The sequence below is a fragment of the Bos indicus genome, chromosome 2 (assembly GCF_029378745.1).
Source record: "Bos indicus isolate NIAB-ARS_2022 breed Sahiwal x Tharparkar chromosome 2, NIAB-ARS_B.indTharparkar_mat_pri_1.0, whole genome shotgun sequence".
Classification (NCBI taxonomy): Eukaryota; Metazoa; Chordata; class Mammalia; order Artiodactyla; family Bovidae; genus Bos; species Bos indicus.
Window position 1 is genome coordinate 13,399,146 of NC_091761.1, and position 21,590 is coordinate 13,420,735.

Sequence of the window (21,590 nt, forward strand, 5' to 3'; positions counted from 1 at the left end):
ACATCTGCATAGCTCCCTTGCCATGTAAGTAGCAGACTCCCACACTCTGAGGCCCAGGACACCATGTCTCTGGGGGCCACTGTAGTGTCTACCACAAAGAGAAAAGGGAAAGCCCTTATCAAGGTCTCTAAGATTCTATGTGATCCGAGGCTCCATTACCTCTGATCGCTTTTCCTACTAGTCTTCCCCTGCTCATGCAACCCTAGCTTCCTTGAACACACAACTCCTGCCTTTGTCCTTTTTGTTCCCTCTGGCTGAAGCTCTTCCCCAGATTCATCTAGAAATCTCATCCCTGTCAAGTCTTTGCTCAAATCTCACCTTCTTAATGAGGTCTACCATGAGTGCCATTGTTTGTTTTTTTTTACCCCATATAACACCTATTACCCTTTAGGAGTATATGAAGTAGGCTGTATACTGTCATCCTGATTATTTAACATATGCAGAGTACATTATGAGAAACGCTGGGCTGGATGAAGCACAAGCTGGAATCAAGATTGCCAGGAGAAATATCAATAACCTCAAATATGCAGATGACACCACTCTTATGGCAGAAAACGAAGAGGAACTAAAGAGCCTCTTGATGACAGTGCAAGAGGAGAGTGAAAAAGTTGGCTTAAAACTCAACATTCAGAAAATGAAGATCATGGCATCTGGTCCCATCACTTCATGGCAAATAGATGGGAAACAATGGAAACAGTGACAGACTTTATCTTTTGGGGCTCCAAAATCACGGCAGATGGTGACTGAGCCATGAAATTAAAAAAGACACTTGCTCCTTGGAAGGAAAGTTATGACCAACCTAGACAGCATATACAAAAGCAGAGACATTACTTTGCCAACAAACGTCCATCTAATCAAAGCTATGGTTTTTCCAGTAGTCATGTGAGAGTTGGACTATAAAGAAAGCTGAGTGCCGAAGAATTGATGCTTTTGAACTGTGGTGTTGGAGAAGACTTTTGAGAGTCCCTTGGACTGCAAGGAGATCCAAACAGTCCATCCTAAAGGAAATCAGTCCTGAATGTTCATTGGCAAGACTGATCCTGAAGCTGAAACTCCAATACTTTGGCCACCTGATACAAAGAACTGACTCACTGGAAAAGAGCCTGATGCTGGGAAACATTGAAGGCAGGAGAAGGGGGATGACCAAGGATGAGATGGTTGGATGGTATCACCAACTTGATGGACATGAGTTTGAATAAGCTCTGGGAGTTGGTGATGGACAGGGAAGCCTGGCGTGCTGCAGTCCATGGGGTTGCAGAGTCAGACACACTGAGCAACTGAACTGTAACTTATTTACTATGATTATTTCCTGTTGTCTCTTTCCGCTAGAGTATTAGTTCCACAAAAGCATCTTTATCCCTACTGATTAAACACGTTGTTGTTTAGTTGCTGAGACGTGTCCAGCTCAACCCCCTCTTCTTGCGACCCCCTGGACTGTAGCCCACCCAACTCCTCTGTCCATAGAATTTCCCAGGCAAGAATGCTGGGAACAGGTTGCCATTTCCTACTCCAGGAGATCTTCCCCACCCAGGGATAAAACCTGCAACTCCTGTGCCACCGGGGAAGCCCTGTAGTAGACACTGGGAGCTCAATAAGTATTACTTGAATTGGTAGTTGAATGAAGTTTTCCAAATATTGACGGATGGATGGGATTACATGTACATGTTCTATGTTCTTTATGTAGGTTAAGTGAACTGCCATAGAGCTGCCTGAAATAATGAATTATCTCTTGATCCTAACCAATTTATCCTTTTTAAACCAATGACATTACTCAGTGTTTTCATATTTTAATTCATTAAGATCAATATTTCTTTTATTCTGGCTCAAAAGAAAATTCTGAGAAAAAATGATTTATTTATAACTGTCCATTCCCTTTAAAAAATACTTTTGATCTTTTGTGATAAAAGTAAAGATACAGTAAGACTAACACCAAGTACACAAAAAACAAACAAAAAGGGCAAAAAGAAACAAAGATGTAAAAAACTTGTCATTAGTTCCAAAAGCTTGAACACAGCAATGCCTTTTTACCTCAGGTTTACTCTAAAACTTTTTCATTTTGGACACTTCCAACAGTCACCACAAGGTGGAGGCACATCCCCAGTTTGAGTTAAACATTTTTCTGAAGTAATAGGAACATGAATGGATGTTTTCAAAAATAAAAAAATCTAACCAGTTAAATTCCACTTGAAATTACACTTCAAAAACTACTTATGCAAGACTTAGCTACTTACAAGAAACAGCCAGGAAGAGACAGACGGCTTAAATTTATAAAAGTATCTTTACTGATTCATCAATAACCTGATCATTTAAGATATGACCCAAAGGCTCCAAAAACACTTGTTTCACTGACACACCTCAGAAAAAGGTTTTGAGTCTCTTCCCAGTGTCAGGGTCTCTGCTCCAGCATACACTGCCCTGAGAGTTCGCAAACTGCAGAATCTGGGAGCTAAACCATCCACATGTGTCCTCTGGGCAAGAGATGCCTTTGTGTCCCCCAAATTTCCCTCTGCCTTAATGAATGAATGAATGAATGAAAACCACTCAGTCGTGTCCGACTCTTTGAGACCCCATGGACTACAGAATTCATGGAATTCTCCAGGCCAGAATACCGGAGTGGGTAGCCTTTCCCTTCTCCAGGGGATCTTCCCAACCCAGGGATCGAACCAAGGTCTTTCTCCACTGCAGGCGGATTCTTTACCAGCTGAGCCACAAGGGAAGCCTAACCCTAGATAATAAGTGCTGGCACAAACAGAATGTAGAACATTTAAATGAAGAATTTACCAAACTTTAATGATGTTTAAATATTCACAATTAAATGTGTGCAGTGATTTATGCTGAGTTGATGCTTCATATATTGTAAATTCTTAAGAAACTTTATAAGACTAAAAATAACTCATGTATAGTTTTTAATACTTTCTTTTTAAATATTCTATTACATAATAGCTTCTTTTACATCCACCAATTGGAATCTAGGACATTCGTTAAAACACTTCTCATCTCCAATGCATCTTAAATGATTTAAAAATCAAATAATCTTAAGTTTTAAAGAAAATACACTATAATTCCACAACACTGTACTCTAAAGAATCTGAGTTTCTGTCCAATTGCTATCACTATATATCTATGTGATTTTAGGCAAGACTTGTATAATGTGTTCTTACCTTCTGCTTCAACTGCCCCATAACCTACCTCCCTTAAGCTTAGTAGCTTGAAACAACCACCATTTACTCTTATATCTCACGATCTTGTGAATTCAGGAACTCATACAAGTCTTGGATGGGTAATTCTCCTGTTTCACGATATGAATGGGCTCCTGGTGATTCTGAGCTGGCAGCTAGGCTATGCTAAGAGTCTGTGACACCCTCACTGACATACTTAGTGCCTTGTCAACAGAAGGCTTTGTTGAGAGCTAAGTCCCTCTCCCATTCCATGCAGTCTCAGGCCCTTTCCATAGCTCTCCCACGGGATAATGGGTCTTCCCACCTGGGAGATCAGGAGTTCAAGAGACCAAGGTAGAAGTTGCTGATCTTCTAGTAGGCTAGTTCTGGGCCTGGCATACCATCACTTACACTGTATTATATCAGTTAAACACATACACACACACACACACACACACACAGGAAGGAGAACTAGATTCTGTGGCTCAATAGGGAAGAATGTCAAAAATTTGCAGCCATCTTCAATCCATCACATACTCATTTTTTTAATGAGACTAATTAGCAAGCATATTAACTATTAATAGTTAATGTTTAATGGATGCATAGTGCATGCCAGATGCTATTCTAAGTGACTTACATGTAAATCACATTTAATCTTAACAATCCAATGATGAAGATACTATCATCATTTTATACATGATGAGGCTGAGGCACAAAAAATGTTAAGTAACTTATCCAAGGTTATATAGTTATCAGACAGACATAGGAGTTAAAAATAGTCTCACTCCAAAATCTATGCTTTTAATCACTATAAAAAGCAAATTCCAATAACTTTAAACACTACCTTTTAATTAACCAGCTAGTATTATAGTAATTTGAACTGTATAAGCTATCAGCATTTTTACTGAAATAAATATAAGAACACTGAGTCAAGAAAATGAGTATTAGACCAAGATAGTCAGATACCCACTTTGGAAAGCTATTTAAAAATGTCAGAGGTATTATTTTCACCTTACATCATTACATTACTTTTTAACAACCTAGTAAAATTTTAAGCTAAAATAATTTTGGTTCAACTTATTTACTAACGTGAGGTGAACTTCCAAAGCTGAGTCTCTGAGTCACAATACCTACACTTTTGCTTCATTAACATCCAGAAGTCATACAAGCTTACTAAGAACTTTAACTTCAATCAGATTTCTACATCACATAGAAATCTCAACCCTTTTCAAGTCTGACTGAACCTACAATGTACTAGTGTATTTTATGCTTAGTCTTTTCCTACATATTGAGATTTTTAAAAAATGTTTGGAAAGTACTTGAGGTTTAAGAGTATTTATATTTAAGGTTAACTGTGTAAATCACAGGAGTGTCTTCATGCCCTAAATCACATAGCTATTGCCAACCAATTCACAGGATATTAGAGAAACAGAGACTCACTTTTCTCCCTAGTGTCATAACATGAACGTGTCTAGAACTATGAACAGAAGGAAAGAAGTATGTGGAGCATTTGCCATTTAAGTTACTCTGGACATATGAGACACAGATGAGCTAGAAAACAGAAAACTGAAAAGGAAAAAAAGAAAAACTCAAAACACAATGTCATCTAGCTCAAGATTTGTCAATGGCCATAACCTTTCTTCTACATGCAAGTTAGAAGATAAGAAAGCTGTACATCAAACTTAAACTTTGATTTAAAAATCACAATGCAACAGAACAGTTTGTTTTTTTCTAGTATTCTATTTTTTCTATTATTCTTTCTTCACAGTGTGGGAAAAGATGATGGGGGTGGAGAACCAATAAAGGTAGTTAGACTAAAGAAGTGTAAACAAGGGTAAACTCTGGGTGTGTGTGTGCATGCTCAGTCACATCTGACTCTTTGCAACTCTATGGACTGTAGCCCCCAAGTCTCCTCTGTCCATGGAATTTTCCAGTCAAGAATACTAGAGTGGGTTGCCGTTTCCTACTCCGGGGATCTTCCTGGGCCAGGGGTGAAACCGTGTCTCTTGCTCCTGCATTGGCAAAAGGTCTCTTTACCACTGTGCCACCTGGGAAGCCCCTGCTTTGGGTAAACAAGAGTGAAAATGGCAAGGGAGTAGAGGGAACGCTAAATAACCTAATCATCTTCAATCTCGGGGGGAAAACATCCAAGTCCTATGCCTTACTGCTGCTCAATCTCCAGCAACTAGCATAATGAATAAGACAAAATAACACTTAGTAAACATTTGATAAATGAATGGTAAGAACATTAAAAGAGTTAAGATCAGGTAGCAACAGGAAAGATGGAAGGGAAAGTGTCCTTAGTTTTACAACACTTTATGAAACCTAATTAAGACATTTTGGGGAAAAAGGAAAAAACATTTCAGAAAGGAATGAGGGGATTTAACTGCAAACTTTGAAGCTACAGATTACTATCTTTTTAACCAAGATTGATTTCTTTGCAGAACTTAAGCTCCTAAACACATTTCTACATTTCTTCACTCTTATTGTCAAAAAATAGTAATAAAACCATTCCCTTCATGGATCACTGCCTTGTCGTGGCAAAGGGGGGGTTTGTGTAACTCAATGAAGCTATGAGCCATGCCATGCAGAGTCAGCCAAGACAGATCATAGTGGAGAGTTCTCACACAGAAGAACTGTACAAAAAAGGTCTTGATGACCCAGATAACCATGATGGTGTGATCACTCACCTAGAGCCAGACATCCTGGAGTGTGAAGTCAAGTGGACCTTAGGAAGCATCACTACCAGTAAAGCTAGTGGAGGTGATAGAATTCCAACTTGAGTTATTTAAAATACTAAAAGATGATGCTATTAAAGTGCTGCACTGAATATGTGAGCAAATTTGGAAAACACAGCAGTGGTCACAGGGCTGGAAAAGGTCAGTTTTCATCCCAATTCTAAAGAAGGGCACGGCTAAAGAATGTTCAAACTACCAGACAACTGCACTCACTTCCCATGGTAAGGTTATGCTCAAAATCCTTCAAGCTAGGCTTCAGCAGTACTTGAATCAAGAATGTCCAGGTGTATAAGCTGGGTTTAGAAGAAGGCAGAGGAGCCAGAGATCAAATTGTCAACATTTGCTGGATCATAGAGAAAGCACGGGAATTTCAGAAAAACATTTGCTTCATTGACTATATGAAAGCCTTTGCCTGTGTGGATCACAACAAACTGTGTAAAATTCTTAAAGAGATGGGAATACCAGACCATCTTACCTGTCCCCAGAGAAACCTGTATGCAAACAAGTAGCAAAGTAAGAACCTTACATGCAACAACTGACTGGTTCAAAACTGGGAAAGGAGTACAACAAGGCTGTATACTGTCACCCTGTTTATTTAAACTTATACGCCGAGTACGTCACGCGAAATGCTGGGCCAGATGAGTTACAAGCTGGAATCAAGACTGCCAGGAGAAATAATAACCTCAGATATGCAAACGATACCACTCTAATGGCAAAGCGAAGAATTAAAGAGCCTCTTGATGAGGGTGAAGGAGAGTGAAAAAACTGGCTTAAAACTCAACATTTAACAATCTAAAGTCATGGCATCTGGTTCCTTCACTTCATGGCAAACAGATGGGGAAAAAGTGGAAGCAGTGACAGACTTCTCTTCTACGGCTCCAAAATCACTGTGGATGAAATCGCTGCAGCCATGAAATTAGAAGACGCTCGCTTCTTGGAAGGAAGACTATGACAAACCTAGACAGCGTATTAAAAAGCAAAGACACCACTCTATTGACAAAAGTCCATACAGCCAAAGTTATGATTTTTCCAGCAGTCACGTACAGATGTGCGAGTTGGACCATGAAGAAGGCTGACTGCCAAAGAACTGATGCTTTCGAATTGTGGTGCGGGTGAAGACTCTGGAGAGTCACTTGGACAGCATGGGGATCAAACCAGTCAATCCTAAAGGAAATCAACCCTGAATACTAACTGGAAGGCCTGATGCTGAAGCTGAAGCACCAACACTTTGGCAACCTGATGTGCCAACAGCCAACTCACTGGAAAAGACCCTACTGCTGGAAAAGACCAAAGGCAAACAGAGAAGATGAGATGGCTGGACAGCATCACTGATTCAATGGACAGGGACTCAGGCAAACTCTGCGATATGGTGAGGGAGAGGAAAGACTGGTGTGCTGCAGTCAATGGGGTCACAAGAAGGTGGACACGACTTACAGACTAAACAACAATAAAACCACAGTTCATCTGTAAAAACATCCAACAATTCTGCACACATACACATACTCATATATGTCATCTATTTCCTGGCTCTCTTTAAATAAATGATGTGATATATACGAAGATAGGTCAGAGACAATACTGGGTAAAAAGAACAAACTCAAACATAGCAAACAAATATTTTTAGTTAGAAAGCAAACTTCATGCTCCACAGAGGTCTATGAAAATAAAATGCCCTCTCAAAACAAAAATCTACAGCCCTTTTACAAAAATGTAACTCAATACAAATCCAGAAGTTTTAATGGGAGAAGTATCCAGTTCTACCTTGAATAACTGAGTTCTGTATGTAATGAAACAGGATATAAAACAATCCTATTTTAAGTTGGAAAAGATTTTTAAAGTTTCAGATAAAACGTACTTTATAATAAATGTAATGATAAATGATTTTCATCCATCCCAGTATATTCTTTAGTATCACTTCATCTCAGAGAATTAAACAAGTCTTCACAGTTCAGTTCAGTTCAGTTCAGTCATGTCCAACTCTTTGCGACCCCATGAATCACAGCACGCCAGGCCTCCCTGTCCATCACCAACTCCTGGAGTTCACTCAAACTCATGTCCATCAAGTTGGTGATGCCATCCAGCCACCTCATCCTCTGTCGTCCCCTTCTCCTCCTGCCCCCAATCCTCCCAGCATCAGGGTCTTTTCCAATGAGTCAACTCTTTGCATGAGGTGGCCAAAGTATTGGAGTTTCAGCTTCAGCATCAGTCCTTCCAATGAACACCCAGGACTGATCTCCTTTAGGATGGACTGGCTGGATCTCCTTGTAGTCCAAGGGACTCTCAAGAGTCTTCTCCAACACCACAGTTCAAAAGCATCAATTCTTCGGCACTCAGCTTTCTTCACAGTCCAACTCTCACATCCATATGTGACCACTGGAAAAACCACAGCCTTGACTAGACGGACCTTTATTAGCAAAGTAATATCTCTGCTTTTCAATATACTATCTAGGTTGGTCATAACTTTTCTTCCAAGGAGTAAGCATCTTTTAATTTCATGGCTGCAATCACTATCTGCAGTGATTTTGGAGCCCAAAAAAATAGTCTGACACTGTTTCCACTGTTTTCCCATCTATTTCCCATGAAGTGACGGGACCAGATCTTAGTTTTCTGAATGTTGAGCTTTAAGCCAACTTTTTCACTCTCCTCTTTCACTTTCATCAAGAGGCTTTTTAGTTCCTCTTCATTTTCTGCCATAAGGGTGGTGTCTTCACAGTAGTTTGCTGCAATTTAAAAAGGGTACCAAAACCTTCCACACAATGTGTTATTTTAGTTACTCTTTATATAAAGAAATATGCAGACTACCTAGATACATGTTCTGTGGTGAAATATTATGTCAATTAAAACCTCCTTTTTACACAGTGCCAGCTTGACGTTTTCACTGGCCAAGGAGGATAATTTGAGTAACACAATGTCTGCAAGCAATTCAAACAATGAATTAAAAAAAAAAAAAAAAAACTTAAAGCCATACATACATAGTGATACAAAGGGATAAAAAAAAAACTTTGTTTTTTTAACTCAGAACAGCAGTGGAGGTTTCCAGGGTACCAAAAATTACTCTGAAAACTGATAAAGGAAACAAATTAAATATTTATCCTGGCATCCTGACATGAATGTATTTCATGATAACCAAACAGCCCTAATGGATGGCCCAAAGTCATTCCATATGAAAAGAATTACAGCTAACAAATGCAATAGGAATGAAAGAAAAGCATCATTTTACAAACCTTAATGAAATAACTGGTTCATACAAGTATCATTAATGCATGCTTTTTAAAATGTTATATAAAAAGTTAATGGCGACCTTTCCAACGATAGTGTCTGGCTTTTGCCCACGTGCCCAATGACCAACCTCAGGATTATTAAAAGTGGGACAACCAGAACTAAATGTCCCCTGGTTTAACATAAAGTATCCCATACTACCATCAAGTATTCTTGCTCAAAAAAATGAGATCAGAATCTAATTAACCTTCCCTAGATACAACTTCCAGAGAAGGCAATGGCACCCCACTCCAGTACTTTTGCCTGGAAAATCCCATGGACGGAGGAGCCTGGTTGGCTGCAGTCCATGGGGTCGCTAGAGTAGGACACGACTGAGCGCCTTCACTTTCACTTTTCACTTTCATGCATTGGAGAAGGAAATGGCAACCCACTCCAGTGTTCTTGCCTGGAGAATCCCAGGGACGGGGAAGCCTGGTGGGCAGCCGTCTATGGGGTCACACAGAGTCGGACACGACTGAAGCGACTTAGGAGCAGCAGATACAACTTCTAGGATATGGGACAAATGATAGAATAAGTAAAACAAAAAAACTACTGATCAAATTCTGTCTGTGGGACTCTACAGAGGCAACTCACATGGTACCTTGAACAAGTCAAGGTGTACTGAACAGTGGAGAAGAGCAAGGAAACTCTAATTTAAACTTCAAGACACTCCAGAGACAAAACCAAATACACTGTGTAGACGTGGTCTCAATAGTGACTCAAACCAACCAACTGTAAAATTCAAACAAAGTTTTGAAACAACTGGAAAACTTTTTTAAAGGACTAGATATTAGAACTTAAGAAATTATTCTTCTTTTAGGTGAGATACTGACATGGTAATTACATATGGAAATATTCTTTCTTTGATATAACCTCAAGTATTTAAAATCACATCTCAGATATACTTTAAACAAAAAGAGTGAGAGATTAAACTAGCATGGCAAAATAGTAGTGGTTACGTGGTTATCAAAGCTGGATTACAGGCAGATGAAGGTTCCTGACATATTTTCTCTATTTCTGCAAAGACTTCAAACTTTTTGCACTAATTAATAAATCACTCTCAAAAACTGCTCAATACATATAATTGACAAGTTTATTATCAAGACACTTCAGGTTTTTTAAAAGATTGCATTGGCTTTACAAGACTGAAAGATGATCACCCAGGACAGGACAACATAAACAAGGATAATTAAAATATTAAATACTATCTAAATTAATAAAAGACCCTAATTCAAACTGTTAATTATAATCTTTGTGTCTTGTTAGAAGCAGCTGTACAGTTACCCTTCATGAAATTCACCTCACCAACTTATGAAGACTACAAAGGCTCACTACAAACTCAATTATATAATTTACAGTAATCAATGAGTTTTTGCAGTTAATCACACACTATCACCAAAAGCCCCAAATCTTCTATACAAGGATTTGTTTCTTTAAAATGTATCTCAAGCATCTTTTAAAGTGCGAGCTACAATTTGCTATATTCTTAAAGAAAAAAGCTTCCAAAGGAAGTATGAGACAGCTATACAACGCTGTCGAGAGTGGTTATATAACTAACCGAAGAATCCCAGCAGCACCCTGCGAACTCTGTTTTAGTGTGGCAGTCTTCTCCTTTGTAGTTGGCGTCTCAGCTCTTCCTACACTACCAGCCGAACATGTATTCCATTGCTTTGGATACAAGACTTTCATCTTTTTTTGGTGTTTGTCTGTCAGAAATCACCTATCAAAAAAACACACATACGTAAAATTATATGGTTATGGTTTTAGTGTCAGAGTCCATTCTAGAGTTAACAGCTAATTTTAAACTACCAAACACTAAAATGGATTTGTAGCACTGAATTGTATAATTAAAGATTAAAACACAGGCTTAGTTAGAAGATCCATATGCTTTTAAGAATGGCAAAATTATACTCCTTTGGCAAAGCAAGGTGCATCTGCTGCCCAATTAGTAAAATGAACAAACATTAAAGCGACAGGAGATGAGGACTTTAAAATGATGATTAAAAGAAAAAAAACTAAAAGGAAAAATTAAGCCAGTTCTAGAATGATTCCCAAATTTCAAGAGAAGTCCAACTGCTCTATTAAAGTGTCTTATTTGCTGTCTTAGGACTTGTCTCTGTAACTGGGCAAGTTTAGAACCCCTGGCTAATTAAGCAGGAGATAATTATATACTGAATGAGAATCATAATATTTCTAGTATTCTTCAATAAACATAATGAACTTTTCCTTTAAGCTTTTTTGAAATGGTTAAATTTTGAAATGGGAGCTAGGCAACGTTTTCTTTTGATCACCAAAACTACTTCCAATCTAAGGTTTGTGATACCTTAGATTTAGTTATCAACTAATAGAGTTTTAACATTCTCTCACGCCAGAGATGTCCACAAGAAACTTTTTATGTAAGCAAACGTAACTTAGAAAAAACTAAAATAACAACTCTCAAAATGTTTTTTAAAATGATAAAGATTTTTTTTTTGAAAATTCAAGATAAATTTCCACTGGCCAAAACTGTAATTTGTAAAATAGAAAATTTTAAAACACAAAGTTTATTGGTTTCATCAAGGTAATCAACTTCAATAGGAAATATTTAATGGCATTTAATTGCATATAAATCAACCCAACAAAAAAGTTAAACAAACACACTATGCACTGCAGCCTTTAAAGTATGTTCTTTATCCAATCCTTAAAATACCTGATAGTCACTAGTAGAAGCTTTGTACGCTGTAGCCAGAGGTCTCATGGTAGAAATCCGAGGAGCACTTCCAGGCTGGGTTGGTGTACCTAAGGTTTTGATTGGTGGTGTGAAGGCGAGAGATGGAGATGACAAAGCACACCTGTCACTGTTTTCCATGACGCTCTGGAGAAAGAAAGAACTTCTGTTTACTAACATACTACATCTTATCCACTATTACATCCAAACAAAACATCATTAAAAGAAGTATACTTTATTTGATCTAATTCACCTTTCAAATAATTTTAGACTTGATAAAACAATACCTGCTTCTTAGCTAGCATGAAATCTAATGCTCAAACAGAAATCTCACTTGAATGACCTCAAATATCTACTATCAACTCTCAAGAGTAAGACTCTCCTAACAAACACTATGGAGAAGGCAATGGCACCCCACTCCAGTACTTTTGCCTAGAAAATCCCATGGATGGAGGAGCCTGGTTGGCTGCAGTCCATGGGGTCGCTAGAGTCGGACACGACTGAGCGCCTTCACTTTCACTTTTCACTTTCATGCATTGGAGAAGGGAATGGCAACCCACTCCAGTGTTCTTGCCTGGAGAATCCCAGGGAAGGGGGAGCCTGGTGGGCTGCCGTCTACGGGGTCGCACAGAGTCAGACACGACTGAAGCGACTTAGCAGCAGCAGCAGCAACAAACACTATGAAATCAGGAAGAAAGACAAGAGAATTTTGGGGGAAGTTGAGATGGGTAGGGGATCAAAGTCCAGTGCTATTTTATACCCAGTAACCCCAAATTTTCCTCCAGCCTCTACGATGATCTGTTACAGCACAATGTAATAATTACACAACTACTCAGCAATCCTAGATTATAATAACAGGAGCCATGTCTAATTCATGCACTAATGTATATATATAAGTATCAAGCACAGTGCCTGGTAGGTAGAAGTTCACATATATTAAAGAATGATCATGATTTTACAAGAAAAGCATGATCTTTTTACAAAGAAAAGTTTAAAGTGTACTCAGTTTATTTAAAAGTATATAAATATATGTCTGTTTGTGTATATGTGAGTCACTCGGTCACATCCAACTCAGTGTAACTCCATGGACTACAGCCCACCAAGCTCCTCTGTCCATGGAATTCTCCAGGCAAGAATACAAGAGTGGGTAGCCTTTCCCTTCTCCGGGGGCATCTTTCTGACCCAGAGATCGAACCTGGATCTCCTGCACTGAAGACAGATTCTTTACTAACTGAGCCATGAGGGAAGCCCCATATAAACATTTAGTATTATTTAAATATTTTAAAACAGAAATGACTAATAAAAGAGCTTCACCTTACAACAGCCAAGACATGGAAGCAACCTAAACATCCATTGACAGAGGAATGGATAGAGATGTGACATATATATACAATGAAGTATTACTCAGCCATTAAAAATGATGAAATAATGCCATTTACAGCAACACAGACACCTCTTGAGATTGTCATACTAAGTAAGTCACATAGAGAAAGATAAATATCATATGGTATCACCTATAAATGGAATTTTAAAAGATACAAATGAACTTAGAAAACAGAAAGATACTCACAGACTTAGAGAATCAACTTATGGTTGCTGGGATAAGGATGGGCAGAAGGGATCGTTACGGGGACTGACATAACCACAATGATATATTTAAAATGGACAATCAACATGGATGGACCTACTATATAACATAGGGAACGCCGCTCAATATTATGTAACAATGTAAATGTGGAAAGAATTTGAAAAAGAACAAACACATGTTTATGTATAACTGAACCACTTTGCTGTATACCTGAAACTATCACAATATTGTTAATCAACTATATTTCAATATAAAACAAAAAGTTAGGAACTCCCCTGGTGGCTCAGTGGCTACACTCTGCACTGCAAATGCAGAAGACTCAGGTTCACTCTCTAGTGTGGCAACTAGATCCCACGTGCTGCAACCAAGACTTGGAACAGCCAAATAAATAAAGACATTTTTTATGAAGTTTTAAAAAATATACATGTAAATAAATCTATTTGATATTACATTAAAAAACAAGCTTCAGTCTTTCAAAAGGTAACCCTCAGTTACCGTTCAACGGCTTCCCTGGTGGCTCAGAGGTTAAAGTGTCTGCCTCCAATGCAGGAGACCCGGGGTTCAATCCCTGGGTTGGAAGATCCCCTGGAGAAGGAAATGGTAACCCACTCCAGTATTCTTGCCTGCAGAATCCCATGGACGGAGGAGCCTGGTGGGCTACAGTCCACGGGTTCGCAAAGAGTCGGACACAACTGAGTGACTTCACTTTCACTTTTCACCATTCCTATGGAATAGTTCATTCTGAAATAGCACCACTCCTTTAAAGTACTTGAATCTGACATTGCTTTGCACAAAAAAGGGAATGGGTTAAAAGACATAGAATGTAGGCCTCACCTTAACAACCCTGGGTAAGTTACCTAAGACCTCTTGACTACCTACAGAGTGAAGGGGTTAGGATATATTATGTCTAGAATATTGTGACTAAATATCTTTGACTTATCATCAAAGAGTGCTATAACATCATCCATCACATTTTCAAAAACTAAGCAAAAGCAGTACAGTGAAGCAAAGTGACCCACCACCAATGTTAGTACTTAGTTCCGTGTTCTTCAGATAAATTAAGCTGTTTTCCTTACATCAGCAATAACTTACTTTATCTATACATGGTTTTACACCAATCATGATAGATTCTCCAAAAATTCTTCCATCTTTGCTTAAGGCTTTCCGGGCTTGCAGTTTAGATTGATAACGAATATGCATCCAATTTCCTGTGTTAGACATCTGCAAAAAATGAAGTTTTCTCTTAAATTAAAATATAAAGTATATAAAATTCAAATTTTCTATTAGAAAACAGAAACATACAAAAATAAATCTGCTTCTACTTTTTATCTGATGCCCTGTAAAAAGCTGTATACTAGAATTCAACAAAAATTCTATTTAAACAATTTCAGTATCTCTAATTCTTAAATCTCTTATATAAAGAATATGTGGCAAATATTCTCTACAAGCAAAGTAATTCTCAAAAGATAACTGTTTCTTACAAAAAGGTCTTATCTACACTTGCTATGAAATTTTTTTTAAACTGTATTCATCGATTTGATTTTTTTGTAGGAATTAAACAAGTCAATCTGTAGCAACAAAGAAAAGATTTGTTATTTATAATTTACTGTGCAAGGTAATTTAAAGAAAAAAAAAGCTCTCTGTAAAACTAAAGAAACTCTAAGAACTCAAAGTTAGAAATATCCTTTCGTTTACCCCAATAAAACAAGCTCAATTTGGAAAATTTGTCATAATCTTTTTTAAGAGACTGTTAACCATTTTTAAAAGAGGGGAAGCCTGAAACTCTCATTTATCTTCTCTATCTCTTTTTATCAAATACTATGCAACTTCCAGCCTGTCAGACTCCAACAGATATATCCTTTGAAAATTTTAAAAAAGAAAGAAAAACTTTTAAGACATTTAGCAGCAAATTCACAGGTTATCTTTCCTCAGCTTAAATCTTGAACTGAAAAGAATTAAGACTTACCACATGTTTTAAGATATTCCCATATTGTGCAAATTGTAATAATATATAGGAAGCAGATGCCTGAGGAAACCTGGGGAAAAAAACTTGCCCAATCAACATCAATAATGACGAATGCACATTAACTTACAAGCGTTTCAAGATAAACTCCCCCCAGCTGTCGAGTACATTAATAAGAGACCCTTGATCATTCTGCTTTCCTCTATTATTAGTTAAATCTATTCATTTGCCCATCACCCAAAAGCAAATTATGTTAAAATTAGTTCTGACTCAGCTACTTTTTTCCATCCCCAAATTCCACCCCTGAAATTTCTAAAATTCAAGTCACAGTTCTGCATATAACTTACTTTACGTGGGTATGTGTATGTGCATACATGCTTGTTGCGGGGGGGTGGGATATACTACTATGGTTATTATAGAGCAAAGAACTTTTCATTATACAGTCATATCGATATATATATTGAGCACCACCTGAAAACTCAAAAATGTGTTCCTGAAACAAAAACTCAGAACCAGAATCAATGGTAAACAATCAACTAAAAAGATGGCTACCAAAATTTTAAATGGCCTTATCTCTGTATGGAAAATTCTAAGTGATTTTTACTTTCTTCTTCATAAAGTGCTTCATAAAGCCTTAACTAACACAATGAGATATAACTTTGATAGTTCAAATAATACAGCTATTTTCAACTTGAAAAACTGGAGTTTCCTTAACCAATAACTTCAGTTATCTGGAGCTTGAATTAGAAACTTAAAGGAAAAAATGTGAGTCATAAAAATAAATAAGAAACTTCACATATTAAAATCTATGTGACTACAATACTGCATTCAAGATTGGAAATTTATTTTATGTTACGTAAGTTTGGATATAAGGTTTCTAACTCCAAAGAAAACAACAAAAAAGTCAGGGTGACTGCAAAGCAGGACTAAAAAATATCAAAACCAGAGAAATAATGTCTGCACTTGAGGGAGGCACTTGAGAAATAAAACATAAATCTAAGAGTCTAGGACCACTCTGAGGAGAAACAGTCCAATATTCTGTCAAAGAATCACCCTACTCAAGAGGGAGGGGAAAAATGTATACTTATGGCTGATTCACCCATTGTACGGCAGAAACAAACCCAACACTGCTAAGAAACCGTCCTCCAATTAAATTTTTTTTAAAAAATCATTACCCTAAAACAATAAATGTTATTTCATGATGACCCTGAGTCAGGAGGAAAAAGTCAAATTATCAAAGGAAGAACATATATAATGTATTTTAGCTGTACTTTTTAGCTGCACTTCCCTATAACCAAAAGATGATATTTTATCCCTTAAAAGAAAATGTTTCTGTTCTTGCAATTAAATTCATAAGCAGGGTTACTAAAATATAAAAGCAACAGAAAATATATGGGTGGGAAAGGATAAGTCTTAAAAATGAAGGACTTACAGAAGTATAATACTTCAATTACTTTACCCAACTACTGAGAAAGCTTAAAAGTGACACCATTACTACTAAACTTGAAGAAGACACTTGAGTGGACAGATACATTCAAAAACAGACAAGCACTTCATGAGAGAATACAAAAATTTAAACACAAACACAGAAAAAAAAAAAGCAGCAGCAGTCAGCCCAGTGGCTATGGACGTAGGGCTGAGTGTGGGCTTTCTGGAGAACAAGGAAAAGCAATATGACCCTGCTTTTTACCTAAACAGAATCAGCAACAACAACTCTCTCTGGAAGGTGACACAAAACACAGGTGGCAGTAACTACCTCACAAGGAGAAAAACTGTAGCTGTTGGGGAAAAGGTAAGAAGGAAAACTTCACTCTAATCTTACACATCCCTCTGAATTTAAATAAATTGACTAAAGTACACTAATACTTACTGTGTGCACTGTTCTTCCTTCAAGCTCTTATGTTTTTGTATTTTTCACCCCAAAACTAAGTATAGTAATTAAGGTTCAGCAACAGTATGACATCACACTTTCAGAAACGAACCTTATGTAGTACTGTATAAACAATCACAGCCTGAAAATAAGAAACCTGGGTTTTTGCTGAAGCTTTACTGATAACTAGATATAAAGTCTCTAGATACAAAGTCTCTGAGTAAATCACTTAATCTGTCTACCCCTTCAGTTTTTCATCTGTTCGTGATGCAGTATGATTTCTAAGATGCCTTAAAGTACTTTTTTTGGATCTAAAAACCTATTCAAATGCATCCAGGACTGTCATGCACAGTTTCTATTAATGTTTGATATTCTAGAGTTAGTAAGTACCAATCCTGTGACATAGTATGCATATATATACAAATACAATTCAACTTGTTAGTTCAAAACTGGTAAAGTCCAATATAAACACAGACACAATCTCAACAAAGGAAGGGGCTTTCTAAGTCTAGTGGTTCAACCTGCTTCCAATATTCAGCAAATATGCTGAAGAGAAAATAATTTAAGAAAAGGCAAACAGAAAAATGATGGAAAAACTATTAAAAATCAAAAAGCAATACACATGCTGAAATGTCAAGGGCTTCCCTTGTGGCTCAGCTGGTAAAGAACCTGCCTGCAATGTGGGAGACCTGGGTTCGATGCCTGGGTTGGGAAGATCCCCCGGAGAAGGGAAAGAAATGTCAAGAGAAGAAGAGAAGAAATGTCAAGGTGATATATACTGATGTCTGCAACTTACCCTGAAATGTACTAACAATAACAAAAAAAGATGAATTTAGGTCAATCTAGGTAGATAAATGAGTATCTGCTGTGCAATTATTTTAGTTTTTTTAAATATATTTGATAATATTCATTAGAAAACGTTGTTGCTTTAAAGTTAAATTATCTAGAAACCTTACCCGAACACAGTCACCCAAGTGTCATCAAGGTGATCTTCAGATGTCAGAGAATCTCCTTGAGTATAAAAAGGATCCAACTGGGCAGGAGATAACGTTGTCTTTCGGGGTTGACCAATGTTTGCAGGACTAAACACACTTTGCCCTATATTAGTATATTTAGTAAGTTAGTTAACAATATAAACATTTTGGTTTATTTTAAATGAAAGTTTTAGTTTTAAATGGAAAAGTATATCAAAAGTTGGCAATTCCATAAATAATTCAAAATATACACTGTACCCAAATCATAATTATTCTGAAGGAGATCAGCCCTGGGATTTCTTTGGAAGGAATGATGTTAAAGCTGAAACTCCAGTACTTTAGCCACCTCACGCGAAGGGTTGACTCATTGGGAAAGACTCTGATGCTGGGAGGGATTGGGGGCAGGAGGAGAAGGGGACGACAGAGGATGAGATGGCTGGATGCATCACTGACTCGATGGACGTGAGTCTGGGTGAACCCCGGGAGTTGGTGACGGACAGGGAGGCCTGGCGTGCTGCGATTCATGGGGTCGCAAAGAGTTGGACATGACTGAGCGACTGAACTGAACTGAACTGATACAATGAGAGGAAACCATTAAAATTTGAGTGTAACTTATGACTTTGCAAATTTATTTTTTATTACAAATTTCTAAATGTTTTATTAATTTCCAGTTAAACCTACACCAGAAGGATCTCCAGTCAACCTCAAGGACTTCTGTTGGACTCATCTTCCAAACCCACCACTTTCATTATGACACCTCTGCCTTAAAAATACTCAATTACTTCTCATTAGACAGTACAAAATCCAAATACCTTGGTCTCCACAATATCAGTTCAGTTCAGTTCAGTAGTTCAGTCATATCCGCTCAGTGACCCCATGAAGGAGGTATGCCAGGCCTCCCAGTCTATCACCAACTCCCGGAGTCCACCCAAACCCACGTCCATCGAGTCAGTGATGCCATCCAACCATCTCATCCTCTGTCATCCCCTTCTCCTCCTGCCTTCAATCTTTCCCAGCATCAGGGTCTTTTCCAATGAGTCAGCTCTTTGCATCAAGTGGCCAAAGTATTGGAGTTTCAGCTTCAACATCAGTCCTTCCAATGAACACCCAGGACCAATTTCCCTTAGGATGGACTGGTTGGATCTCCTTGCGGTCCAAGGGACTCTCAAAAATCTTCTCCAACACCACAATTCAAAAGCATCAATATACTTCCAACCTTATTTTTCCAGTGTGCTCCTAAACAGTACTACCCTAGTCCCTAAGATGTGAATGCAGTTTTCTCTTATTCAGGATATTTCTATCTGAAACGTCTGATTCTATTTTTTCTTTTCTTATCCTTCAACAACTACAATTAATGAGTGCTTCATGTCCAACATGTCAAGCTAAACACTTTACATGTTCATTTTATTTCAGAAGCTCTGTCCTATTAAGACCACTTATTTCTGAGAAGCAGAGACTTTAAATGTACACTAAGGATCATTCCAGGTATTAAAGATACAAAAAGTGACCAAGTTAGACCAAAGGGAGGAAAAAAAATCTCTAACAGAGCTTAAATTCTTATGGAAGAGAGACAAGCAAATACCTAGTATGTTAGAAAACAAAATCCTGTAAGAAAAAAATCATAATGCAGAGAAGAGTGATAAGGAATACATATGCAGATACATATTCCAAAATACATAAGGAACTCATACAATTCAACAGCAAAAAGCAAACAAAACAAAACCAATCCAATTAAAAAAAAAAATGGAAAGAGGAACTCAACAGACATTTTCCCAAAGACATACAAATGTCCACAGGTACAAAGACAGGTGTTCAATATCACTAATCATTAGGAAAATGCAAATCAAAACCAGAATGAGATATCTCATGGCTATTCATCAATGGCTTTCATTTAAAAAAAAAAAAAGATAAGGATAAGGCTTGGAGAAAAGGGAATCCTTATACACTGCTGGTGGGAATACAAGTTGGTACACACACTATGAAAAACAGTATAGAGGGTTCTCAAAAAAATTAAAAAGAGAGCTACATATGATCCAGCAATCCCACTTCTGAGCATATAGCCCAGGAAAATGAAACCAGGATCTCAGATATCTACACTCCCATGTTCACTGAAGCACTATTCACAACAGCCAAGATACGGATACAAAATAAAGGTCCATCAGTAGATAGATGGATAAAGATGTGCTACAGAAGTCCAACGAAATGTCAGTCAGCCATTTAAAAGAACGAAGTCCTGCCATTTGCGACAATATGGATGGACCTTGAGTGCATGACATTCAAGATGGTAAGTGAAAGAAGTCAGACCAATACTGTATCACCCCATTTATATGGGAGTGTAAAAGCGCAGAACTCACAGCAGTGGTTACCAGGGACTTGGGGATAGGGGATAAGGGGAGTTGTTCTGGTCAAAGGGTACAGTTGAATAAGCTCCGGGGATTTAAGTACAGCATGCTGATTATCACTAATAATACCAGATTACATACTTAAAAGCTGCTATTTTTTTCTCACCACAAAAAAATAAACGGTAATTAAGTAATACGATGAAAAGTGTCAGCGAACACTAGGATCATTTTGTAATATATCAGTGTAGCAAATCGGCACATAGTATACAATTTAAACTTGACTGTCAATTATAGCTCAATAATTCTGTAATGTTAGTTTCCCTCTATTATATTATATCCATCAATTAACCTGCAACAGTAGACTTAAACGTTACTTCAAGAATCAAATGGAACATTAGATAGATAAGAACTCACAAAAGTTAACTATTTTAACAAGATATAAATTCAATACTATGAATGATGTACTTGGTACAATTATTATTTTGCATCAACAGCACAAACATATTCAGAGTCAAATCTAAAATAAAAGACTTCCAAGAATGATCTCCATTCTCTTGCCTCCAAGCAGTATCAAACCAAAACTACAGCCTCAACAGAATTAAAAGTCAAAGGCATCAATAAAGTAAAAACTACAATGTAACAATGTGATTTAACTAAAGAGGAAAAAAATATGACCATTTACAAATTTCAAAGTTCTTAATTCTTATGCCATGCAACTTGAATTCCCTTACATCATCTGGACTCAAGTTTAGAAACCAGAATTAATCTAATTTAACACATTAATATAGCCTTTCCTTATGGAAAAAAGTAAATAATTTCAGATCACCTCAGATCTGCTAGGCTAATTAAGAAATCTATTTAATCAAAACACTATCCTAGCCCCTATTAGAAAATAAGAGATGCTCAAAACTGATTTTCTTATGTTCAAGAAATCAGGCTAAAAACAATTTAGCAACCAGAAACTTGACAAATATTTAAATATTTTTACAACA

At 37.3% G+C, this 21,590-nt stretch overlaps 1 protein-coding gene across 2 annotated transcripts in view; it reads right to left on the reverse strand.

Annotated features, from left to right (window-relative positions):
* Positions 1 to 1,773: 1,773 nt before the first annotated feature.
* NUP35 (nucleoporin 35) overlaps positions 1,774 to 21,590 on the reverse strand; it is a 46,769-nt gene continuing 26,952 nt past the window's right edge. For both annotated transcript variants that reach the window (XM_070802584.1, XM_019969689.2), the window contains exons 5-9: positions 18,239 to 18,380; positions 15,416 to 15,485; positions 14,542 to 14,670; positions 11,844 to 12,008; positions 1,774 to 10,874 (exon numbers count right to left, since the gene is read on the reverse strand). In XM_070802584.1, the coding sequence (XP_070658685.1) occupies positions 10,797 to 10,874; positions 11,844 to 12,008; positions 14,542 to 14,670; positions 15,416 to 15,485; positions 18,239 to 18,380 (584 nt within the window). In that variant the 3' untranslated portion in view covers positions 1,774 to 10,796. The remainder of the gene's footprint in view (positions 10,875 to 11,843; positions 12,009 to 14,541; positions 14,671 to 15,415; positions 15,486 to 18,238; positions 18,381 to 21,590) is intronic.